This window comes from Anarrhichthys ocellatus, unplaced genomic scaffold, assembly GCF_004355925.1.
Source record: "Anarrhichthys ocellatus isolate YVR2014 unplaced genomic scaffold, GSC_Weel_1.0 scaffold35, whole genome shotgun sequence".
Taxonomy (NCBI): domain Eukaryota; kingdom Metazoa; phylum Chordata; class Actinopteri; order Perciformes; family Anarhichadidae; genus Anarrhichthys; species Anarrhichthys ocellatus.
The window spans coordinates 4,066,001-4,090,674 of NW_022280065.1; the positions used below are offsets into that span (position 1 = coordinate 4,066,001).

General features: G+C 40.4%; 1 protein-coding gene across 7 annotated transcripts in view; it reads left to right on the forward strand.

The window, feature by feature from the left end:
• The window catches only part of csmd3b (CUB and Sushi multiple domains 3b), a 315,344-nt gene that overhangs the window by 259,882 nt on the left and 30,788 nt on the right, over nt 1-24,674 (forward strand). For 4 of the 7 annotated variants that reach the window (XM_031866560.1, XM_031866563.1, XM_031866564.1 and 1 more), the window contains 19 exons: nt 153-356; nt 642-766; nt 1,249-1,345; nt 3,422-3,526; nt 3,642-3,760; nt 4,294-4,363; nt 4,925-5,041; nt 5,334-5,543; nt 6,474-6,662; nt 7,426-7,603; nt 11,186-11,331; nt 15,084-15,164; nt 15,831-15,944; nt 16,082-16,270; nt 16,555-16,713; nt 19,511-19,699; nt 20,416-20,601; nt 22,645-22,839; nt 23,571-23,744. In XM_031866560.1, the coding sequence (XP_031722420.1) occupies nt 153-356; nt 642-766; nt 1,249-1,345; nt 3,422-3,526; nt 3,642-3,760; nt 4,294-4,363; nt 4,925-5,041; nt 5,334-5,543; nt 6,474-6,662; nt 7,426-7,603; nt 11,186-11,331; nt 15,084-15,164; nt 15,831-15,944; nt 16,082-16,270; nt 16,555-16,713; nt 19,511-19,699; nt 20,416-20,601; nt 22,645-22,839; nt 23,571-23,744 (2,847 nt within the window). The remainder of the gene's footprint in view (nt 1-152; nt 357-641; nt 767-1,248; nt 1,346-3,421; nt 3,527-3,641; nt 3,761-4,293; nt 4,364-4,924; nt 5,042-5,333; nt 5,544-6,473; nt 6,663-7,425; nt 7,604-11,185; nt 11,332-15,083; nt 15,165-15,830; nt 15,945-16,081; nt 16,271-16,554; nt 16,714-19,510; nt 19,700-20,415; nt 20,602-22,644; nt 22,840-23,570; nt 23,745-24,674) is intronic. The other 3 variants (XM_031866559.1, XM_031866562.1, XM_031866565.1) reach the window with 1 other exon arrangement.

Sequence of the window (24,674 nt, forward strand, 5' to 3'; positions counted from 1 at the left end):
ATATACTGTGTATATATATATATATATATATTATTTAACAAGAAAAGGCACACTGAGATTTAAAATATCTTTTTCAGGGATGTCATGGCCAAAACATTTGGCATTTCTACCGATGTTTTTTTTCTTTTATAAACGCTCCATTATTTCTGCAGCTGTACCGAGGACCAGCTCGACCCAGTGCAGTTCAGTCCCTGAGCCGCGCTTTGGGAAGCGGCTGGGTAACGACTTTGCAGTTGGCTCGTTGGTCCAGTTCGAGTGCAACCCTGGTTATGTCCTGCATGGCTCCACTGCCATACGGTGTGAGAGTGTCCCTGACAACCTGGCAAAATGGAATGACACCCTGCCTACATGCATAGGTAAATATGAATCCAAAGAAATGGTCAGGAAAGACAGGAATGTTGTAAGATGCATTACCAGCCGTACAATGGACTCCCGCTTTTAAAAGAATTACAGACACTTCAAATGCAGATAACCTTTCAATGTGGCCAGATCATAACCCGAACTATGCCAAAGCTGTCACCCAGGCCTCGGGCCCTTTGCTCTCCTCCTCTGCAGAGGAAGAGATGGTACAGCAGACTTTTTTCTTACTTGCAGATAAAGTGTTGTTTTCACCTCTGCCTCTCCTTTCTGTTCTCTCCCAGTTCCCTGTGGGGGTGCGTTGACCTCTCGACGTGGGACCATCCTATCGCCTGGATATCCAGAGCCCTACGACAACAACCAGAACTGCGTGTGGAAGGTCTCCGTTCCAGAGGGGGCTGGAATACAGGTAGCACCTGTCACACGCTGCTTTCTGGCTGACCTATGTATCATTGGCTTAAAAGCTGAGCAGGCAGGACGTTAAGGGAGATAAGATATTATTGGAAGGATGAATGGATGGATAGTTTGTGAGAGAGGGACCATCCTGAGCTACCTAGATAGGATCTAATCGTGAGAGATAATGCCTGAATGCGTGTAAGCTAAACTGCTCTCACGGACAAATACAAAGGCAAAGATGCCTCTGACAGAAAATGGAGTCAGTCACACATATTTGACAGACACCTCACAGCATTACAAGTAAAGCCTTGTCTCACATCTCCGTTTATGTTGCTTGACAGATTGACAAACATCATGTGTTTTACTTGCTTTTTGAAATTTGTTCCTAAAAGGAAATTGACCGTTGTATCAGATGCAGTTGAAATACATTTTTAGATGATTTTGTTTATTACAAATGCTGTCTCTCTCTCTCTACCTCTCTATCCGTCTCTCCAGATACAAGTTGTGAGTTTTGCCACTGAGCATAACTGGGACTCTTTGGATTTTTACGATGGTGCTGACAACCACGCACCGAGACTGGGCAGCTACTCTGGTAAACAGCTTTTCTGTATTGTTTTGATAGTGTTACTCAGGAGGTTACACATACTGTTTCATGGCCACTCTTGCCAAAAAGCAATATGGAAAAATGACTAGTAGGGGACTATTATATTATTAACTGAGTAACCGAGAAGAAACTGCTGAACAACATTCAACATCATTCGTCAAGACAGGCCTCTCACAAATTTGAGTATGTAGGGAGAAATAGATTTTTTTGAAGCAACAATCTTTTTAAAAGCATTCATACTCTACATAACAAAATGTAGGGAAGAAGAAAAACTCTGTTGTCTGTGTCCTGATCACAGTAAATGTAGCTTGACAGGTATATACATCATGACAACATTCAAAGAAGAAAAGTGCATGTTGTCATGATGTTTTTTGAGGAATATAAGGATGCTGGCCATGTGGCCCCCTGCTAAGAGTGCAATTCGAGCTAAGCTGGTCCCATTCTGAGTCTCCCAGCGGGAGCAGAAGAACACATCCACACCTGCTTGTTTATCTCCGATTCCTTGCAAGACATATGAGAATTTGTTTGTCGCATAGCTAATTGATCCTCTTACACTCTAATTCTCTACTGAAATAGATTATTCCCTGAGCAACTATGACATGAGGTGTCGAACACCAAAAATAATAACATTATTCACATTTCTTAAATCTCCCAAAATGTACTGCACAGTGTCATTGGCCACACCTTTAGATTAACTTTAATAAGAAGAGCAGGCAACTCATGGTGATTATGGTGCGTTTGATATTCACTGATTTCCAACAATGAAACAATCGTATACAGATTATTATCCGTAATTGAAAGTACATTTTTTTTTGTCTTATGTAAAAATTTGTGTTGTATATTTCACTCATGCATGCAGATGAACACTACAATTATCTCCTCATCTTTTCCTATCGAAAAATAACAATAAAGTGTGTCCGGTCCAAATATACAGTGGAAGTCCCTGTGCTCTAGCAACTCATATTCAACCAAAAAATGTCTTCCGTTCCTCTGGATTTATTCACCCGTGTAATTCAAGCAGCCGTCCGAAGGGGGACTCAGCCTCTCCTGGGGATACTAATACTGCTTTTAGGGGAAGCCGAGTGTGATTATCTGCTACTCGCGTAAAATAATCTATGGAAAGGCCTGACATCTGTATAGCAAACTGGATACAATATTATATTGTTGGCAATGAAATGAAAGGACTGTATTTCCATATATAAAGTCATAATGAGTAAATACATGCAGGGCGATACAACTGCTAATTAATATTGTCGTATATCCCCAAAATAACTGTAATGGTTAAATTCACTCAGTTAATTATTCATCATCATTTATTATTGAGTCACAATATTTAGTTTTATTTTCCATTATGGTAATGACTATGATTTTCTCTGGAAAATGATCACGACCAGCAGGGGGGCCACACAGTGTTCAAAGATCTGCTAATTAATTCCTCTCACAACAGGCAACCAATAACATCCATTGGCCTAATTCACTGTTCATTCAGAGAAATGTCTCTTTAACTTTGATAAGTCTGCTGACACACCTGCCGCCGAGCAAAGCACAACATGCAAGTCAGAAGAAGCTCACTGTGGCCTCTTGAGCAAACATTAAAACTCCACAGGTGGTTATTATCAGAAGACACTTTTACCATGGCTGCATCTTCAAGCAAGACAATGACATTTAATAAGAGATTATACGTTACTATTCCTTTACATTAAAGTGCATCATCCAGGACCCTGACAGAATCACACTGTTGCACGGTGCCAGCTTTGCTTCAGTAGTGCAGTACCTGTTTTTTACTTTGTACTTCCCCTTGCCACGCTAAGTAGGTCAAGCCAACATTTGAAAAGTGGTTTCAAGTAAAACAGATGTCTCATATAAAAGTCATTTCCCTTCTCCCTCCTTCGAGAACACTTCACAAACAAAACAAAAAAAGTGAAAATGTAGGTTTGGGAGGCCTTTGTTGTTTCCTTTGCTGTCAGATAACTAAGATCCTTTTGCTTTCAAGCCTCAGTTGGAAAATGGAAAAATATGTGATCATGGTCCTCTGTTGCTCTCTTCCTCTCTCCTTTCTTTTAGGCACGACCATCCCCCCTCTCTTGAATAGTACATCTAACAACCTCCATCTCAGCTTCAGCTCTGATATTAGTGTCTCAGCTGCTGGTTTTCACCTGGAATATACAGGTAACATATTTGTTTTGTATACATCTTTATCTGTGGCATATGCTATATAGTATGTATATATATATATATATGTATATACATTTTAGACCCATGTTTCTATCACATTTCTTATCAGCTATTGGTCTGGAGTCATGTCCCGAGCCTCAGACGCCAAACTATGGAATAAGACAAGGAGACAGATTTATGGTGGGAGACGTAGTCCAGTTTTCATGTGAACAAGGATACTCTCTTCAGGTAAAAGATACAACCTCTTTGTCTTTCTGCACAGATTCATACGCAATTGGAGGAGAGCCATTTCAGAAACACGGAGAACACACACGCGCTACATGTTGAAGTTGTTTAATGCAAAACAAAAGCCAGATGTGTATGTGAAATCATCAAAGGCTGCTCAGCTTTTCTGAAGTGCCGCCATTCACTCTTTTCATCCCCTGGGTGAACAAACCAAGAACGATTTAAACTGTGAATCAGAAGGAAACCCCGCTCTCGGGCGGTTTTCCCAGCTCTTACTAAACATACAGCTCTGGTGTGGTTTGCACAACTCCTGAATAATGTATGCCTCTGGTGTGGTCTGCCCAGCTTACTGTATTGGGCTATAATGGAGGTTTGCCTTCCTCACGCTTGATATACAGTTCTGCATTATTACTGTTAATACGGATAATAGGAGAATCGATAAAAAACACTTCTAAACCCAATTATTTATTATCTGTGGAAATGTCCCAACTGTTAAATGATAAAGTAATAGATTGTGGTTGCTTTTGCATTTCTAGGGCAATGCCCATATCACCTGCATGCCTGGACCTGTTAGAAGATGGAACTACCCTGTGCCACTATGTCTTGGTAGGTGTCCTCCTACATAACATAGATGCACACACACGCACACATGCAGCCTGGATGTACTGAGATATGTGCAAAAGTTCAGGGCTGCAGAAATGATGCAACGAGTCTCCATTTCCAACCCTGACTCTCTGGGAAAATAAGCCGTTTGATCAATTTGCTGTTCTGTGATGAGCTGATTATTTAGTATTCTGTGCAGAATATGATTAAGCTTTTAAACTGATGCAAAGCTAAGTCAGAGTCTGTCATAAGCATGCAGAGTGTATGTGTGTGTGCCAAAGTATCAGCATGCTGCGAGGCAAACTGGAGGAAACAAGCCCTGGACCCGTGTCTAGTTGCACAATGGTAATTTATTCAAGAAGGGTATTTATTAAAGACTCAGAATATCAATGTGTTATTCAAAATGATGCAAACTGTCAGGTTGAAGATACTCACGTGTTCTGTCAACAGCAGCATCTTAAAAAAAAAGAAGTAGTACTCCGTCATGTGTTGCTTTCCACACTGAACCACTGTTTCCCTTTTCTTCTCCCTTTCGGCATCGTGTGTGTTCGTGTGTGTCTCCAGCCCAGTGTGGGGGGTCTATGACAGATGTAAGTGGAGTGATTCTAAGTCCTGGTTTCCCCGGTAACTACCCCAGTGGATTAGACTGCACATGGACGGTCAACTTACCTGTCGGCTTTGGTAAGATACACTGTCAACTTTGAAGTTGACTTAGAAACGGTGTGTGTGAGTGTGTGTGTGTTCTTCTCTCTCCGTTTGTCTGTGTATCTGTTTTCTCTGTCTGTTCACGCATCTATGTTTTTTATTGATTGATTTATTCAATTCCTCACTCACTCATGCACTCAATCAGTGTTTGGTGGCCTTTATCCACATCTTTGATGAGTGTCTGCAGGTGAAGCATCTGCAAACGCTTTTATTGCCGGCCTCTCTGTCAAGTTCTGATAACCACTTTAAATGTCAAAACTTTTCTCAGGTATCCATCTCCAGTTTCTGAACTTCTCCACTGAAGCGATCCACGATTACTTGGAGATCCGCAGTGGAACGCTGGAGACGGGCTCGGTCATTGACCGGTTCAGCGGTCCGGTCATCCCCAAGCCTCTGTTCAGCACCACCCACCAGACCAGCTTCTTCTTCCACAGTGACTATTCACAAAACAAGCCAGGGTTCCACAGCACATATCAAGGTACATGTTGCATCTCTCCAAGCTCCTCTCCGACATCTTGTGTACACTTTGCTAAGGAAAGAAAACAAAAGCAGACGTCTGACTCTGCTTTTGCTTTGCTGAACACAGCGACCGAAGCGTGGAAACTTGGTGTTTGGACTTAATTACTTTTCTTACTTTGTTTCTGAGGAGCAACTAATAACAAAATTATGTACTTTTTCCAGAAGACATTTATAAAAATGTTTCTTGACTCCTGAAGCACTTGCTAAAAAAATGACATCTCCAGGCCCTTTTTTGGATTCATATCAGTGATGAGTTCAGTTTTGTATGTATTCTATCGGACACTAAAAAGGTTTTGAGCAGACTTATATTTATTATGACAAATCTTCTAGATAGCCCAAATGTGTTCCGGTTGATTCCATTAATGTGCAAATTACACTGGCTGCTGAATAATACCTTTTATCTTATGACAGGGGCACTGCCAACGTGTCTTAAAACAGAAAAACAAATGTGAACACAAGCAGTCGTATTATTTCCACAGCTATTATTTGTACGAATGTTCGGCTTTCTCAGTCACAAGTCTGTCTTTGGTCACTCTTGTTACTTTGGCTGTGAAAAGTCGCTGTCACTAAAACTGTCAGATTTAATATAAGAGTATTTGGCGACATCAAAAGAACAAGTAAGAGCTTCTTTGGTGCAGGATACGCTTTTCAAAAGGTTTGCGCCAATAATTTGTATCTAGAAGTCTGCAGATCTCCAGCATGTTATATGTGACTTTGGCTGCAGATTGCATTAGATCATCTCAATCCAGAGGAATTATGAGTTAGTCTTCTATAGTACAGACTTTTGTTTATTCAGTGGTAGAATGGATGTATTTATTATCTCTCTCTCTATGAATGAGTTGATTTTAGTTTTTCTAAATTTGACTAACATGGTTTATTGTCTCTCAAGCCTACCAGCTCCAGAGTTGCCCAGACCCCCGGCCTTTTCGAAACGGCATTGTGATTGGCACAGATTTCAGTGTCGGGATGACGGTGTCGTTTGAATGTCTGCCCGGATATTCTCTGATCGGAGAGGCTTCACTCACATGTTTACATGGAATCAGCAGGAACTGGAATCACCCACTACCGCGATGTGAAGGTAATACCGAAGGTACAAAGGTACCTCTTACGACGTCAGAAAGCCTGTGTTCCACATGTTTACAGCTCCCTTCTTGTATTAGTTGTGAATACTGATGATGTAAAAATAAGCACATTATTTTCTTTGATATTTCTACTCCAGTATAACCAGGTGATATTATAATTCATGAGAGCTAATTGGGAAAAAAAGCATATGCAACTTGTAAGTCAGAGCAAAAATTAAACATGTTCCTTTGTAAATTGAATTAATGAGAGAACCTTAATTACAAGGGATTATAGAATACATCAGGAGGACATAAGAGAGGTGTCTGGCACATTGCTATTATACATTTCCAGCCATAAAGTCACATCATTAAACGATATTATTCTAACTTTATGACAAGTAACTGCACAATGATCCAATTTTTATTATTTTTTCTTTATTTTACGGCCAGACTTTAGAGCACTAACAATCATTCAAGGACCCTTAATTTAGAAAACTGTAAATATTCCGTCCCATAGCTCTCAGCCGGGGTAACATTAACACCCCTGATGAGCAACGTCTACACTCTCGAGGAATACCTGTGCTGCAGAACTGAAATAAAACTGTAATGACAATTTATTAAAGGTATTAAGGTGTTATCCAGTGGTCATTACGTGACTGATAGAGACGTGTCCACTCTCAGTCATCCAGATAATTACTAAAGCTTCACATTTGTAACACTAATTTGCTGGTAATTTATTAAGTGTATTTCTGTTATATTCTGTTATATTCTGTCTCACAGCTCTCTGTGGTGGCAACATCACATCATTAAATGGAACCATTTACTCTCCTGGTCACCCAGAGGAATACCCCAACTTCCAGGACTGTGTGTGGAGTGTTAGAGTTCCTCCTGGACACGGCATTTACATCAATTTTACTGTACTGAGCACTGAGCCCATATATGACTACATTACCGTCTGGTAAGTTTTTATTAGTTATCCAATTTACTTGTTTTTCCACATCTTTACTGCACGTCTTAATTGAAAATGTTCATTCTCACTATGTGCTACCGCTTATCCATCGTTTCCACCTTTCCCTTCCTCATCAAAATGTATTTCACTTTAAATTGTTGATTAGGCTTTTAATTTGTACCACATATGTGGAGAACTTCTGCTACACACCATCTCTCTCACACAGGACGTCATGCTCTTTAACATCTCTTCAGAGCTGGCCTCTAATTGGCTAAATTCATGCAAGGGTTACTATGACTACAGACATCGCTCCTGAATATAAAGCTCCTCTGACATGATTTCCTCCTTGTTTTATCCGTCTCTCTTTACCCATAAGTCTCTCTTACCCCTTCTCTCAGCTCTTTACGATATCTCCAAGTCTCAGTCGGCCCTATATGTAATATACAACACGTCTTTCTCTTCCCACCAGCCCAGCCTTGACTTCTCTCTTCATTATTCTTCTTAGGGAGAGCAGCCATTGGCAACAGCAGACATTTTGTCAATGCAAAATGTTTAAACCGGGCTTAGATACCCTGTTACATCGCTATCTGCAGGTGCGCGGTGGAAGCAGAACCATAAATAGGCCGTACAATCTATTTCTATGGCTGCCATGTTGCTGCCCTTCTCTATAGCTACAGCCCGCTTCCTATAAATAGACGGCATGGTGCAGCATCAACAGTTTAGGAACATCACCTGGCATACAGACATGTAGAGGCACGACGAGGCAGGAAAAACAACACAACAACCGCAGTGTGAGACACGGTTTGCTGCTGATACATTTCCATGTATTTTTAGACCAACACAGAAGGACCAAATGTCTGTCTTGTACTTTTGTTAGTCTGTCATGATGTAAGCCCTGTCAACCTTCCAGATTTCCAGGTTTGGCTGTTTCCACAGCCTTGAGGAAGCTTCTTTAAACTTATTATAACAAAAAAACTCTGTTATCTATTTAGAAAGTACAGCACAATGCACCTATTCCCGACACGTACCTGGATGACCCACAAGTGTCCAACACCGACTATATCAAATAACCACTTTAATAATCTTCTTCCTCCTGAGAAAGACCGATACACCAAGAAATTGAACACTGGAAGCTAAAAACAGTCCTTATTCTCGACCTGAATATATTTTCTCATCAGGGTCACTTACAATATATTCAGTTAAGTTTAGCTTCCCTACGGGAAAACTTTACTTTAGGGTTTTTTAATTTAGATAAAACTAAAACCAAAGGTGTAATGTCTGGCCCAAACCTCTGTCAAGTTAACAACATGCTGCAGAAGCATTATCATCTCATTTTGTCATCATTAAGTTGAAACAATCTCACAATCAACAGTTGACAACAGATGCAACTAAAGATTATTTCAGCTATCTGTTACTCTACCACTTCATTTTTCGATTAATTGATAAGTCTTGACCAGGAATTCCTCTCTGCACACTGCAAATTAGTAATAATTATATGTGTAAATAATTACACATAAGCCCAAGATTCCATCTTTAGATCGCTTGTATTGTCCGACCAATGATCCAAGAGCCTAAGAATACTAACACTGTGGCTCTGTGGTAGAGCGTCACAGTATTGGGGGGGTTGTCCTTCAATCAGAGGATCGGCGGTTCGATCTCCGGCTCCGCTGGTCCATGTCGATGTGTCCTTGGGTCAGACACTTAACCCTCAAAATAGGCATTTTAGGCATATGATAGTCCTGATTGGCAGGTGGCACCTTGCATGGTAGCCCCATCCATTAGTGTATGAATGGGTGTAAATGGGATAATGAGATGTAGTGTAAAAGTGCTTTGAGAGGTCGGAAGACTGGAAAGCTATATAAGTACAAGTCCATTTACCATATAATGAGAATATAAAAGAATCCTCCTCAACCCAGAGAATGTTCAACATTTTTGCTAAATGTCAACAATGAATCAGTTATCCGCTGTTAGATTCTGTATAACACAATCACGTCAACCATCATATTGTATCCAAACACACAGGACATTGGAGAACTGCCTCTCTTTAGCTGCACAGCTTTTTAATCGCTTCAAATACGCTGATGTCCAACAGCGTGTTTTTCCACAGCCGTCGGTGCTGAGGCTCGTTTCGTCCCTTCGCTGTGTGAATGTAGCTCATAACTGCAATATGCAGCCTGCGTGTCCCACACCACAACACTGTTGAGCCAGGTGCCGTCCACCCACAGATGACTCCGTGAATTGGTCGCACAGTGTGTTCCTGACCCTGCTGTCAGTTGGAAATAGTGTGCAAAGAAACGACAGCAACCACACGCAAACGCGAACAAAAAAAAACCTCACAATCTCAGTCACACAGCCACAAAGTTGGCTCCCTGTAGAGAGCACAGTGTCAGTGGTAAAGGTGTGATTTTCACAGCGGTCTTCTCGGTCCACAGCCGGTCAACCTGACAGTCAGTTAGTCTGCTAATTGGCCTCATGCAGGGAGGCTTACGGCAGGATTCCACTTTAAGGATTATCATGTATGTCATAGATGTTACCTTGTGCTACCTCACACACTAAAGCCTTCTCTGTGCTCTATGTGTTGCGACAATGTGCTCATAAGTGTTAGTATGTGTCCACATCAGCAATAATCATCAGTGGAAAGTAATGAATGGGACCTCTCTGACTCTGAACCACTCAGTGTGACTCGGTGCAGGGGACGATTCCTTACGTAACCTGACAGGTATAATTGGCCTCATCCAAAAACACTTAACGGCAGGAAATAATCAGTCCATTTAACTTCATGATGATACTTTTTAATCACTGATAATGAGCCGGCTATTGGTTAGTTCCAGTCTGACAGCTGGTTGCTCGGCCATTAAAGGTGAAATATGCTCAGGACGTTGCACAGAGAGCCTGACCTGCCAGTTGACAGATATCTTCCTGTCTGCCTTCTGTGGTAATTGTGTAACTTTTCATGAATGCCAGGCCGATATTAGTGGGTAAACCAAAGCCAAGTCTACAACAGGACTCCCATTTGTTATTCTTATGAACTGACGACAGTTCAATCAATATTGATGAACTTGGGCATCCCAAAGCAAGAGTAAGGGAGCCAGGGCTTTGAAATGTGTTGTCGTCGAGAGACGAAAAGGAGCCGCTCTTTTGTAAGTAGAGTGGAATCTGAGTTTGTGATGGTTTTATGTCTCAATGATCTTTGTGACATTGTTGTTTGGATTGTTCGGAGAGGGAAGATGAGCCCATAGCCATGCACAATCACTCTGGGCACCGGCACTTTGTCACACAATGTCCGACTCCATTCTCAGTCAATGAAACAGCTCCAGGTTTTGCCTCGTGAGTGTCGAAAAGTCTCCTCTATCTGTGTTTGTGGCCTCGGAGAAACCATTTCCTGGTCACAAGTAGCCATTTAACTGTCAGAAATGACGGCAATAACCTATTCGAATTGTGTTTTAGGTTGACTTTTCTCTCCCATTGTTCTATAAAGAAAGATCACGTCCACTTGCTTATGGGTCTTTAGTCTCTGAGCACCCCCTTTTTAACACAAGATTTCTGTATGCGTGTGTGTGTGTGTCTCTCTCTCTCTTTGTTTCTTTGTAGGGATGGTCCAGACCAATCATCTCCTCAGATTGGACAGTTTAGTGGGAACACAGCTTTGGAGTCGGTCTACTCGACTTCCAACATCATCCTCATCAAATTCCACTCCGACTTCTCTGGAGCCGGCTTCTTTGTCTTAAGCTACCATGGTGAGACACCAACGACATAATCAATGTTGTTCACAGAGCTAGCGATGGAAACGTTTGATTGAGTTTGTTCAGTTAAAATACTATATTTTCATTAACTTTCTCTGCAGTTGGTTTTGTTGTGGTGAGGTAGCGGCGAACCTATAATGCTATCATTAGTTGCAGCTGCAGTGATAGCATCGATCTGTTTGGTGTTGTGTTAGACGCTTTTCAACTTCATCATCATTACGTTCCACTCAGACCTGCTTCCTCTGACTCGTTCTGACTCATGAAGTTTGGTCTTTCATTGGAACTTTTCACTCTCTGACTGACGCTGGCGTCTTGGTCACATTGCCCACATTAACAATATATTATTCACAGTGGTGCTATTGATAGTTTTCATTATCTTGGCTACATTTCACAGCTTCTGTCAATATGATTTCATCTATGAGTGTACTTAGACGTTATTTTAATGCCACTGCTCTGGCTATATGTATATCCAATTACTGTAAATGATAGCAATTAATCCTTTAGATTAGTGATCAATGCAAGAGAGAAGAAACCATTTACCATTGCTGTATGCAATGTATAAATGTTTCTATTGTTGTAAGGAAAAAAGTAGCTTTGCACAAAGAAAACAACAGTTGCAAAAGTCTGAGTGACCAAAAGCTTAGACAATGAACAGCTGAATGTTTGCCTATCAATCACTTAAACAGTAGATACACTATACTGTTAGTGAGCGGAGGGTTCAATCTTTTTTCATTTACTTCTTTGGATCCAGCACCTCCTTTTTTTGGTATTATGCAGCAGCTTTTCTGTTGTCAGAAAGAAAGTAGCAGAAAATTGGTTTGTAACAAAGAAAGAAAGAAAAAAGTTTCACTGGACTTTCACTGAAAAGTTCATTATTTTTCAATTTAACCTTTGAGTGAACATGAACCTTTTCTTGTCACCATTGTTTATCTCCAGTTCCAATGTTCTTTGTTAAAGAGAATTGCTATTATATTAAAATAAAATACTCAAATGACTATAACCACAACAGAACACAATCTAGAGAAAAATGAACTTTTAGATATTATGATTACTCTCATTTTGTTTTAATTGGTACTGTCTTCATGCAAATAAGTCATCAATCAAAAGGAAAGTAAAACAATTACGTCAAAAACAATCAGAAAAGAACAAGAAAATTAGAAGATCTTGTGGCCGTCGTACACACTTACACACAAACAGTCTTCCCTCCACAGCGTTGTGGAGATTGTATTTTTTTCTGGTCCTGCGCTGCTCTTTCTCCGTGTCAAAACTGTCTCTGCCATTCAGTTTTTCATTTAATTTCAATCTTTTTGCTGTGGTCCTTCGGTGCACTTTGATTTCCCTTTGTTTCTAAACTGCAGTTTAAGATGAAAACCCTCAGCCCCCCCAATTCCAATTGTCTCTTTTCTTGTTACGCCTGTCTACCTGCAAACATCAATCTTTAGTCACTTTAGCCTTTGTCCATTTGGTCCGTATCCATTCACTGTCATATGAAAACACTTTTATTTCTTTCTTTGACTCATCATCCTTTTCTGTGCTCACCGCATAAACGCAATTATTTCAAATAATGGCTCAAATGTGCACACTGTCCAACTGATGTCTTTTGTCAAAAAAAAAGAAGCTTGAAACTGTATCCCTTACTTTTATTTTCCTTTTATTTATTTATTTAAAACAAAAACACCTGCACAGAGGTGGTACAGTAACTTGCATACATGTAACTCATCATATTTAGGAGCAGGGTTGTTTGTTATCTCTGCTGTTTATAATTATGAGTTTGCCTAAGATGTAGATATACTGCAGTGTCCCTTGATTACAATATGTGTACTGTCTAGTGTTTATGATAATGTGGAAATCTCATTAATTTAATCCGATAATGTGATAAACTAAAGGATAACGGGGGAAAATAGTTTCAAATGAACCTCATGTCTTAAAAGCCATCATAATGCAATGCCAGCAAACTAACTCAGCCAAGAAATGCTGCTTTTATTCCTCATCGTCCTCAAAGTTCCTGAAAATTAGCATTTTTGGAAAAAGGGGTTGATTTGCCAGACTGGCTTCTAATAAGTCTTATGCTGTTTCCCCTTATACCCGCATACGTCTCCCGCCCGCTCCCTCATAAAGCTTCTATTCGCTTCATCTCAAAAGTTTCTGTTCAGTGCTCTTTAGTGAAAACATGTCACGTTGTTGTTGTTGTTGTTTTTTAACAGGCTTTCTTTTTTTTTCAGGCAGATATCACGTTGTTAAGGAATTTCGGTTGGCAGGTTCTAACTGTCAGCTGTCACACTCACACAGGAACAGTACCATCTGATGGATTTATTTATTTTCAATGTCTGTTTTAATGGAAGATGCACAGCAGAGAGTGACGGGGGATGATGGATAAGAGGGGGAGGGGATGACATGTATGACGGTGGTTGCGAGCATTGTTTTGCCACTTCTGTTTTATTAGAAGATACAACAAGAATACAAGAAAGACAGGAGAGAGTGAGAGGTAACCACAATATGAGCGAGAGAGACTCCCTATTCGATAGTATCGAGATGACTTATGTTCTTTGTTAAGAAATACAGGAAGAATAAGCACCAATCCTGCCAGAGTTTCTTCAGCAGGAGGTTGTCAAAGTAAGGGACAAAGTGAGGGACAACGTTTCAACATGTCTTCTTCAGCGTCCTTCAGTGACGCAACTGAATATCAGTTTGCATCTGAATATCACAGTTTGCATCTGAGACAGCTGCCGAAAATGCGGTTCTGGTTTGAAATGCCAAAGCAGGCTTCAATCCGCTGTTTGGAGATGTTCATCCAGGTCATTGTCCGTCTTGTTTATTTATCTCTGGGTCAAGGTTCTGAATGCCAGTGCCTCCATGCAGAGATGAGGACCATGCAGTGGTGGATAATGTTGTCATGGACGGGAGACTGAGAAAGGCAATGTGACATGAATGGGGAAGTGGCTATAAAAAAAAATGGTCTTGGAGCTTAGCGAGATCAATGACTGCTCACAGTGATCCTCTCCTCTTACGCACAGAAGCACGGACATTGCTGCACACTCACACACACACACACACACACACAAACATGCACACGCTCAGACATGCACACACACAGAGACCATAAGGCTTTGATATGCATGAGAGCAGCAGATACTATTGGCAGGTCTCATTTTCATAGTCAATTTCATCCTGACTTATAGCCCTCAGCCCTTTCTCCCTCTCTCTCTTTAGTCCTCCCATCTCTCTGTCTGTCTGTCTGTATCCCCCCCTTCTCTCTCCCTCTCCATCTCTCTCTCTCCCTCTCCGTTAGTGAGTGATCTATGGTCATGCAGTAATATTGATTACAGCCCTCAGCTCAGTGGTGTGAAGGCAGTTCCTTTTTATGATTCAAGGCAGTGCTGTATCTGTGTAGCCGGTCTGTTTTTGATTCTGTGCTTTGCTGGCCTGACCATCTGTACTTAAAAAGTGAAGGTAAACTGAAACAAGCAAGATTAAACAGACAGACAACAGGTTGGTTTTCTTAAAGATTTGTCATTGTCGGGGCAGCCGTTACACGCACAGACAACTGGAATCTTACGCATTAGTGCAGGTAAAATCCACAGTAAAAAAGTGACTTCTTGCCAGTTTCTAAACAGTGGAAAGTCTTTTTTTTTTTTCCCCTTCTCACTTGAGCTTAGGTTTACAGACCACATTTCCTCGCACACGTTCTTATGTAATGTCCCTCTCTTTGTCCTCTCTCCCCTCCTCTGCTGTGTCTGTTCTCCTAGCCTACCAATTAAGGGTTTGCCAGCCTCCACCAGAAGTGACCAATGCTGACATGCTGATGGAGGACGGCGAATTGGAGATAGGTGAGTTGTCTGTCTGCCTGCGATGCCTCTAGACATGTCAATGTGATGGAGGAAGCAAATTTGAGACATGTAACTTTGCAGTTCCCAACTTGAGAACAAATATCACCTTGTCCGTAATGGATGTCATACCTTTTATAATATAATGGGACTATATTGCATGATAAACTTAATAGATACTATTTTCTTTCTACCATAGTTCCGACATGAAACTGCTCACAAAAAGGTCTGTGGATTATCCAGAGTAACCAAGTCATGATTTCTGGAATGAGACATTGTTTTTTTAAATATATATTTGTTTGCGCTTTGAGCACCACAAGCCGAGTGCCATTATGTCCCATTATATTCAAGTGAAAGGCAGACTACAGCCAATATCTCCAAAATTAGGAAACTTACACCAAAACAATCTTGATTGATTAACAGCACTACAGGTAAGAATAAAAATATGTATACTTACTGTGAATTCACTTCAAAATTCAGTCTCGTAATGAGACACTTTGCATAGTGGTGGACGAAGTATTCAAATCCTTTATCCGCACAAAAGTAGCAACACCACATAAATACTACTTTGCAAGTAATACGTCCTGCATCAACAACTGTTTCCTTCTTGCTGCTTCAGTTTTGCTTTCCAAACACTCTCACAATTCATAATCTTTATTCTGCGTTCAGGTGACATCATCAGGTACAGATGTCAACCCGGGTTCTCATTGGTTGGCAGCGAGATTCTAACATGTCGCCTCGGAGAAAGACTACAGATGGATGCATCACCTCCAACGTGCCAAGGTGTGTACACACAGCAGCACATTAAGTGTTTTTGGTTTGTTTTTCAAATAGTTTATGTTAAAAAAATGTTGAAAAAAGAAAATGCTGCATACTCGTTCAGCATAACCTGCTTTCTCTCTTTGTTTTCTTGCCCATAGTCCAATGCCCTGCGCATGATGTGCGATATGACTCGTCAGGTGTCATCCTGAGTCCCGGTTGGCCAGAAAGCTACCCCAACCTCCAAATGTGTTCATGGAGCATCACCGTAGAAAAGGGATACAATGTCACCATAACCTTTGAAAGTTTCCACACTGAGAGAGAGTTTGACGTGTTGGAGATTTTTGATGGTGAACATTTTTAATAAGCTCTCAAAAGCACACACGCTGACAGTATAGTTGGAATTCAGCTAAGAAGTGTAGTGTTTCTTAGAACCTCATGTGAGCAGAAAACACACACACACAGACACGCTGTTATTCTCAAAGGCATTAAGGTGTAAATATGATCACCATGGGAAACTGGACAAACAGTTATAGCCACAAATATACAAAGTACCAAAATAGAACAAATCACAGTCTCATTCTTTCTCTCTCTCCTCCTCTTTTTCCTCTCACTTTGTCTCGATCTCTCTCAGGTCCAACAGCCAACAGTCCCACTCTGGCAACTCTGAGCGGAGACCTGCCAGCACCCTTTAACCTCACAACCTCTGGTCACCAGTTCCTGGTCCGCTGGTCTTCGGACCATGGCACAAACAAGAGAGGCTTCAAAATGCACTATGTTGGTGAGTACCAAAGTATGTATCCCAACTTTATTTTACTACTACTTGATATCATCATAATGCATGGATACAAGAGACAGACAGAAAGACGGAGAGACACTCTGAGTGAAAGAGCACTTGGAGAAATCTGTGTCGATTGAGAAAGGTTCTCAATTTGGGATTTTTTTAAGAGAAAAGAGTGGTTTTCAAGAACAGGGAATATACAAGAAAGTTGATGAAATAAAAGGTTACTCCATCATCAGCTTACTTTTCTGCCTCACTTCTGTCTGTCTCCTAAAGCGGTTTACCAAAGTGCATTATGGTTAACTGTTATTCATTCGAGGAAAGCTTCATGAGCGCAGATGCTGTTTCAAAGCAATCTTTGCATTTTCACCTGGGCCTGCTAAGTACAACATTGGACTGTTGGGCATGAAGCACCTTCACTTGGGTAATGAGGCTTGAGTGCCTTTATTCAAGGGCATTTTTTGACATTTAAGGGGCGGATACTGTATTACCTTTTTTAGTTTGCTATTTCACTTCATACCGTCTCGTCAGAAGGCTGCTTCTTTAACCTTTAAATCACCACTGGTCTGGATGATGAATTATACGCTGAATAATAACAGAAAAGCCTCCCAGGACTCTCGCACTCAGTAACCTTCTTTGGTAGCTGTGATTAATGTGAGCACCTGCAAGGATTGTTAAGCATATGTTGTAAGCCTACTAATATCATGGTTCAACTTTAATATTGTTTTTTTATTTGTTTTTTTTTTTTACTTGGGCAATCAGGCCAGTTTGTGACAACTTCCTCCTGCATCCACTGTGAGAAAAAAAAAACATGCTCAGTTTGTAATCAAAGAGTAAAAAATGTAATTCTCACGTTATAATAAATGTTTTCTCGTTATTACGTCACACCATCTTCCTTTGTTTTAAGAAGAAGCTTACTTACTCGTCATTAAAACAAGATAAACGGGTATTTCATTTTATAAAACCCGTGTGACTGAAGCAGCCATCAATTTTAAAACGACTACAAGGGGAAAGAGCCTGAACTGGAGCTAATGAGATATCGTCAGCTGGCTGCTTTGCCAACAGTACATGCCAGTTCGATGATACCAGCCGAGAGCTTTAATTAGAAATCACTGACAAACCGTTGCCGGCGCTGATTCTGTGTTTCCGCCGAAAGTAAAACAGACTAAAAGGAACAAAACTCCTTCACTAACTCTGACAGTTGGCGACAGAAATTCTGGACAAAGATTGTTGATATTTGAACAGAACACCCAAACAAATACCCCCCTCCAGATTAATCAATCCTCTTTAACTGCCTTTCTCTTTATACATCCATGGGCTCTCCCCTGTCCTGTGCGAGAGCCCTCGGTTGCTGATTGGCTGGAATAGTGTCGCGTGGCTCGGTCAGAGACAAGTTGTTTGTTTCCCATTCATAGAGCCAGGGCTGTGTATGAACACTGAATGAACAGCTAGTGGACCATGAGGACGTATTCGCTGAATTAAAAAAAAAAGTGTATTGGATTAGAATCGCTACAACTGTACATTTTGATTTTAAAAAGCCACAACACGGATGAGACTGAGCCAGTGACAGTCCAGCGGGACGTTAAAAAAGAGGCTCATCACTAATAAATTAGGCCAATTAAGAACTTATGGTTGGGCCCTTGTCCAATTTGAAGAGATGCAAACCAGGCAACTTGCCCAAGTCAACATCTAACTGGACCCTGGCCTGGGTTATCTTGTTATGCTATGACTGAGGAACATGATGAAACTGCTAGTGGCAACGAATCATATGAACTACTGACATCATTTTATGACACCTTTTATCTACTGGTATAGATACAGAGACAGAGGGAGAAAAATCTATTAACAAATAGACTCTGCTTAACTTGTTGTCATGGGGTGTTTGTAGCAGGGTTCCCTCTTGTTTTGCCCACAGCTGCCAATATTGTCTGAAGTAAAGCATTAATGTTTCTTGGTGTAAAAATATTTCATTAAATTTGCATTATGCCATTGACTCGTAGGCAGTGTGTTCTGGTATGTCTGACATCTGCTGTAACTCTACTCATTGATTGTGTGATGAAAACGCTCTGGTGGGACAGACTTATTATTTAGCATTTAAACAGCATGTTGGATAGATCTCATTTTTAAGACGTTCTGAAAAGGTTTAATTACCAATAATCAAGATCATTAATAATTCTGCTCACAGAACGTCTTTGTTTAGTTTGTTTTAACAAGTGTTAAAGATATTGTACTTGGAGTGATGACCTACTCCATATCATGCCTCTAATAGCGTTGTTTAAAATGCATAATCAAAGCCATAATTTTGATCAGTAAAATGTGTAAATCACTCACAAACAAGATGCATTTGCCATTTGTTCATTTTGGCTGTGCCTCCTATTGTTTCATAGATACAGTAGAGACTCTCTATTGTATTGAGAGTTTTAGGAAATGATCACAAACTGAAATGGCAGTAAGACTTTGATTAAAGGACTGGTAATGGTTATAATATTGTACACCACCTGCATGCATGCACGCATACTTTCTGTGTTTATCACAGCATTGATCTGAAGGCAACAACATTTGGTCTTCTAGATTAAGTAACGACACAATAATACAATAATATGGTGACAATAGTACTGTTAGCTATGGCATGGTTATAGACTAGTACTGTACAGCAATATTAAAAAGTAGAAGGGACATGATTATAATGCATTGTATTATTTTTAGTATGTTTATGATAAATTATAGATGTGGGCGTCATAGAGAGTAACCACCCAATGCGAAGTCATTTCAAAACTTTGTTTCTTCAATTGTGCTTCCACCACTCCAGCTCTGTACTGCTCGACCCCAGACTCTCCGCTCCACGGCTCTATCTCCTCTCAGAGCGGCGGCCATGTTAACAGCGTGGTGCGCTGGGCTTGCGACCGCGGTTACCGTCTCATAGGCAACGCCACAGCAACCTGCCGCCGCACGTCGCTCGGCTACCACGCGTGGGACTCTCCGGTACCTGCGTGCCAAGGTGTGTTGCTTCGTCTTTGCGTGGAATGTGTGTATATTTGAAGCTAAGCTGAAGTATAACATATTGCACATTCAAGTGAGAAAAATGCCGGATGCAATATTCATATAATTGCGAATGCCACATATAATTTATATCCCTTTGGTAAAATAGAAAAAAGAAAAAAAAATTTTTTCCTGTAACGGTTTCCGTAACATTTTCTTTCTCTTTCGTTCTCTTTATAAGTGTATTTTCAGAACATACTGCAATGTGTTCTACAAAGACTAGATGACTATTTTATTTTGCACTAGCTCGCTTGTCTTTTCCCACACATCAAATGAGCGAAGGAAGTCCCAGTTCGTAGCTGGTATCGATAGAAAGTCAAATGAAGGATGTATAGCAGATTGCCGACACTGTGTAATTACACGGTGCAGTGCTCTACAAACCAGTCTATTTTAAACCAGTATGGACTGTGAAGCGGCAATTTCAGCAAGACGGATGTATTTCCTTGGAATTGGTTTGGAACTGAACATCAAGCGTCTGTTGATTGTATATTTTTAGTTTGATGGCTTCATTGAAGAAGCTGTGAGCTTGTTTATGCACAATACACAGCAGAAACCTTTCAAACAAAGTACACATCAAGCGTGCCTATCTGACAGACATAAGTGTGCATTAGGGCTTTCTGTGTGTGTCTGTTTGCATGTTGTCTTCTTAACCACCGTGTATCTGTCCTCCCATAGCTGTCTCTTGCGGGGCACCCAAGGCTCCCATAAATGGCGGCGTTTTAACAGCCGACTACTCTGTCGGAACAAGAGTTTCCTATTTTTGTAACGACGGGTTCAGACTCTCCAGCAAGGAACTGACGTCAGCCATCTGTCAGCCTGATGGCACATGGAGCAACCACAATAAGATACCGCGATGTTCTGGTTAGTAACACATAGATGTTAGTGAAATATCAACAGTATAAATACCAAAACTGATAATATTACAAATTTGGACTTTTAATAGCACTGTATTGAAGTAAATACCAAACTCCAAGGAGATTTTTATTGTGTCATTTACAAAAAAACACAAGTATTTAGAGCTGGAGTGCAGAACTTTTACATATAAATGAACGTCTGTCACATTCAAGCCCTCGCCAAATGAGTTCACACAATGCTAATTAGGCCTATCGCTACCATGGAAAGCTCTTTGTATTTTGCAGTGTACCAGTGTTGTGGTATCTGGCGCAGTGGTGCATGTATGCCTGCAGGTGAGCTCGCCGCATCTCCCCCCACCCCCATGGAGCGCTCTCTTTAAGTCTTACCCTGCAATATTTTTGTAGTTTATTCCTGCAATTTAGCAACTTTTCTTCGTCATAGGATTTTTTTTCGATATAGCTTCCACCCTTACTATACAACTATTGAGTTGCTGCTCCCTCAACTAACAGACAGGAAGAAGTTTTGCTCTCCAGCTTTCATATAAATACTACAATAGATCAATTAAATCAGGGGTGTCCAAACTTTTTTCAAAGAGGGCCAGATTTGGTAATGTAATAATGACATTATTTTAAACAATACAAGTAGCCTATGCATACATTGTTATTTAATCATTTTATTTTCAATGACAGCAAATAGCAATGTAACCAAATGTAAGCAGCTATAATCACTATTTTAAAGTGATTAGTGACTCATCTAAAACATTTAAAAAAGGAATAACTTCAATAGAATCATTCTATACAATGTAGCTTCTTTACATTCTATTAGAATGTAAAGAAACTACATTCTGATACAATGTAACTTCTTTACATTCTATTAGAATGTAAAGAAGTTACATTCTGATACAATGTAACTTCTTTACATTCTATTAGAATGTAAAGAAGTTACATTCTGATACAATGTAACTTCTTTACATTCTATTAGAATGTAAAGAAGCTACAGTGTTGCCTTTTCTTCCCACAAGAACGTAATTTTGTCAGGTTGATTACATAGAAACCGATCAATGTTCTCACCTCAAGACAATCTTAAATATGACTTAGTGAGGGTAATGAAAAGTTGTCTCATATTTAAGTTCAACACACATGAAACAGGCTAACGAAAAAAACTCGGTCTTCTTCTCGGGGCAATTATGTTTTCCGCTATTTTCATAACACGGTCTTTGATAAACTCACCTTCCGTAAAAGGTTTGTCATGTTTAGCAGTTAGCATGGCCACTTGGTAGCTTACTTTGATGATGTTTTCATGTGAAAAGGACCGCTGCTGTGTGGCCAAGTTATCTTGGAGTTGCTTCACTTTTCTAGCACGGTCGCTCTGATAGCTTGTTGTAGCATTAGCATGTTTGGTCTCGTAGTGTCTCTTTACATTATATTCCTTAAACAAGGCAACAGTCTCATGACTAATTAGGCAGACACAGTTGTTTCGGTTTTCGGTGAAAAAAATATTGCGATCTCCACCTCTCCTGGAAGCGGCGGCCCTCATTATCGACTTTCCTTTTTTTACTTGACGTAGCCATGACAGTTCAAGGGTCAGAGCCAATTTCAAACAGCCAGACAGTTACAGAGTGGTGCTGCCACCATGAGGTAGAAAGAGGAATTGCATGTTGAATTTGTATGATTTATTCATTCCGTTTTGACTGTGCTGGCGGGCCATAAATAATGCATTTTAAGACAGAAGCCGTGACTGGCCCGCGGGCCGGACTTTGGACATGCCTGAATTAAATCAATAACAATACGAAAATCATCTCCTGATGGGTAAGATGGATATACTACAACATATAATTACCGATATGCGTGGCAGACATTTTTTTGGTCAGGACATTGTTATTTAAATTGAGTAATTTTTGTGCACCTGTGTGATATCTTACAGGGGTTTGGCCCCACTCTCAGCCGGCTTTTTAATATCTGACACTATGTTGAAATGGTAATTGTGTTATTTAAATGAAAACAAATTGTAAGTGGTTTTGCTTTCTCCTCACACCGTCTGTCTCTGTAGTGGTGGTGTGCTCCAGCATCGGGTCATTTTCTTTAGAGCACGGCCGCTGGAGGATTGTCAACGGCTCACATTACGAATACCGAACTCGCATTGTGTTCACCTGCGACCCGGGATACTACAGATTGGGCCCCGCCCACATCCAGTGCTTACCGACTGGCGTGTGGAGCTGGAGAAATGAGAGGCCGCACTGCCAGGGTGAGTAGCAAAGACATACGAGGGTTGAGCTGCCACTCAAAAACAATATCAGCAATGAGCCGGCCATTATACTCATCTGACTTTGTAGGTATTAGAATCGTCCCAATTAACCAAATCTAATCTTAATGAGCCAATTTAAGTAATGTAAACCTTTTGTGTATTTAGGCTACACACACTTGCCATTTACTGTCGATAATAACGACAATAATTTAATCTTGCATATGAAAAATCCAAGCCAAGAAATAGTCCAGCACTAAAATCCCCTGTTTTATTTTACACTTTGGTTTTTGCACAGATTAAACAAATAACAGCATATTTTTGGGATTATTTCATGTATACATTTTGTAAGGCTAAAAGCTTTTGAAAAAATATTCACTGTAATCATTCCATTATTCCAATTCATGCTCTAACCAGAAAGTGTGGCCTTGACATTCTTGTCATCTGTTTTTTGACATCTGGGGATACCTTGACATTTGAAATCAATGTTATTTATTCTTAAAATAATTCTGTGACATTTGAAAAAGTACTGTTATTTTCTTCACCAGAAAAGTTTCTAGTTTCTAAAAAAAACAACTATATTGGCACCAAATTTGTGTGATTAACTCCTCGCCGGTGAAAGCAGCATTCAGCACTGAAATCAAAGAGCTCTACTAACTCCTCAAATAACTTCAATTACTAAATTGGTGCACAAATGTTTTTTTAAACTGCTAGTGTCTGCTTGTTGTTTTCAGTTATATCATGCGGTGAGCTGCCATCTCCACCCAGTGGGAAGAAGATTGGTACTCAGACAACATTTGGCGCTACGGCCATCTTTACCTGCGACGCTGGGTTCATGCTGGTGGGGTCAGCTGTCAGAGAGTGCCTGTCATCTGGGCTTTGGAGTGGAATGGAAACAAGATGTTTTGGTACATAACTACTAGTGATGTATTCTGTGTATATGTATTGTGTATACTGTAATATATAGTGCAGTATATCTAGACGCTGTCATTTTCTGACTGAGAGGACGTATTCGGGATATTAACACACACACACACACAAAAGTTGACCATTAGAAAGGGAGTTTGAAAGCTGTGATTTTCAAGTCACTCTAATGAGGACAGGTTTCAAAGGTAAGCACTGTAGTGTCTGTGCCCTGCACCTCTTGTCTGGCTGCACAGCTGCTCCCCTCTGGCCTCGGCCACCTCACCAAGCGAGACTATCACAAGCTTCTGCTCTGCACTAACCAAAGTCAGTTTGAATGTTCTTTTTTCATATAAATAAGCCAGACAAAAAAAAAAACACAGCTACTTTCTTCTGTCAGTGTGCCAGCCAGAGGTAACAGATGTTATGACATGGCGCTGTCACTTCTCCATGAAGCCTCGGTAGAAACAGCGCTTCCCAGAATACTTCACAGGCTGAGGGGGGATATGAGAAGCGATTTATAACGAAACAGTTCAATGAAACTTAACCTAGACTGATAAGGAGGCATGATTCTGTCAAACAATAAATAGATAGATAGCCCTAAAAAAAAATGCTATGAACAGCATCTTCATTCAATATCTTTTCTTATTACTCTTTAAAACAAAACTGGCTTCACTGTACTTGTTTTGCTTACTTAAAACAAATCTGATGGTCAGAGCTGAGAGACTCAATATTAATATACTACTAATATTTCTTACATCACAATTCATAATTAACCTCGAAAGAACAGTTTTGGAGGTATCGGCCTATACATTCAAATTGGTATATGATTAAAATATGTAGGCTACATAGCATGTAAATACACATTTACCTAAAACAATTTGCATCAGACCTCTGGGAATTAATCTAATGAGGGAATAAAGAGGCTCACGAAT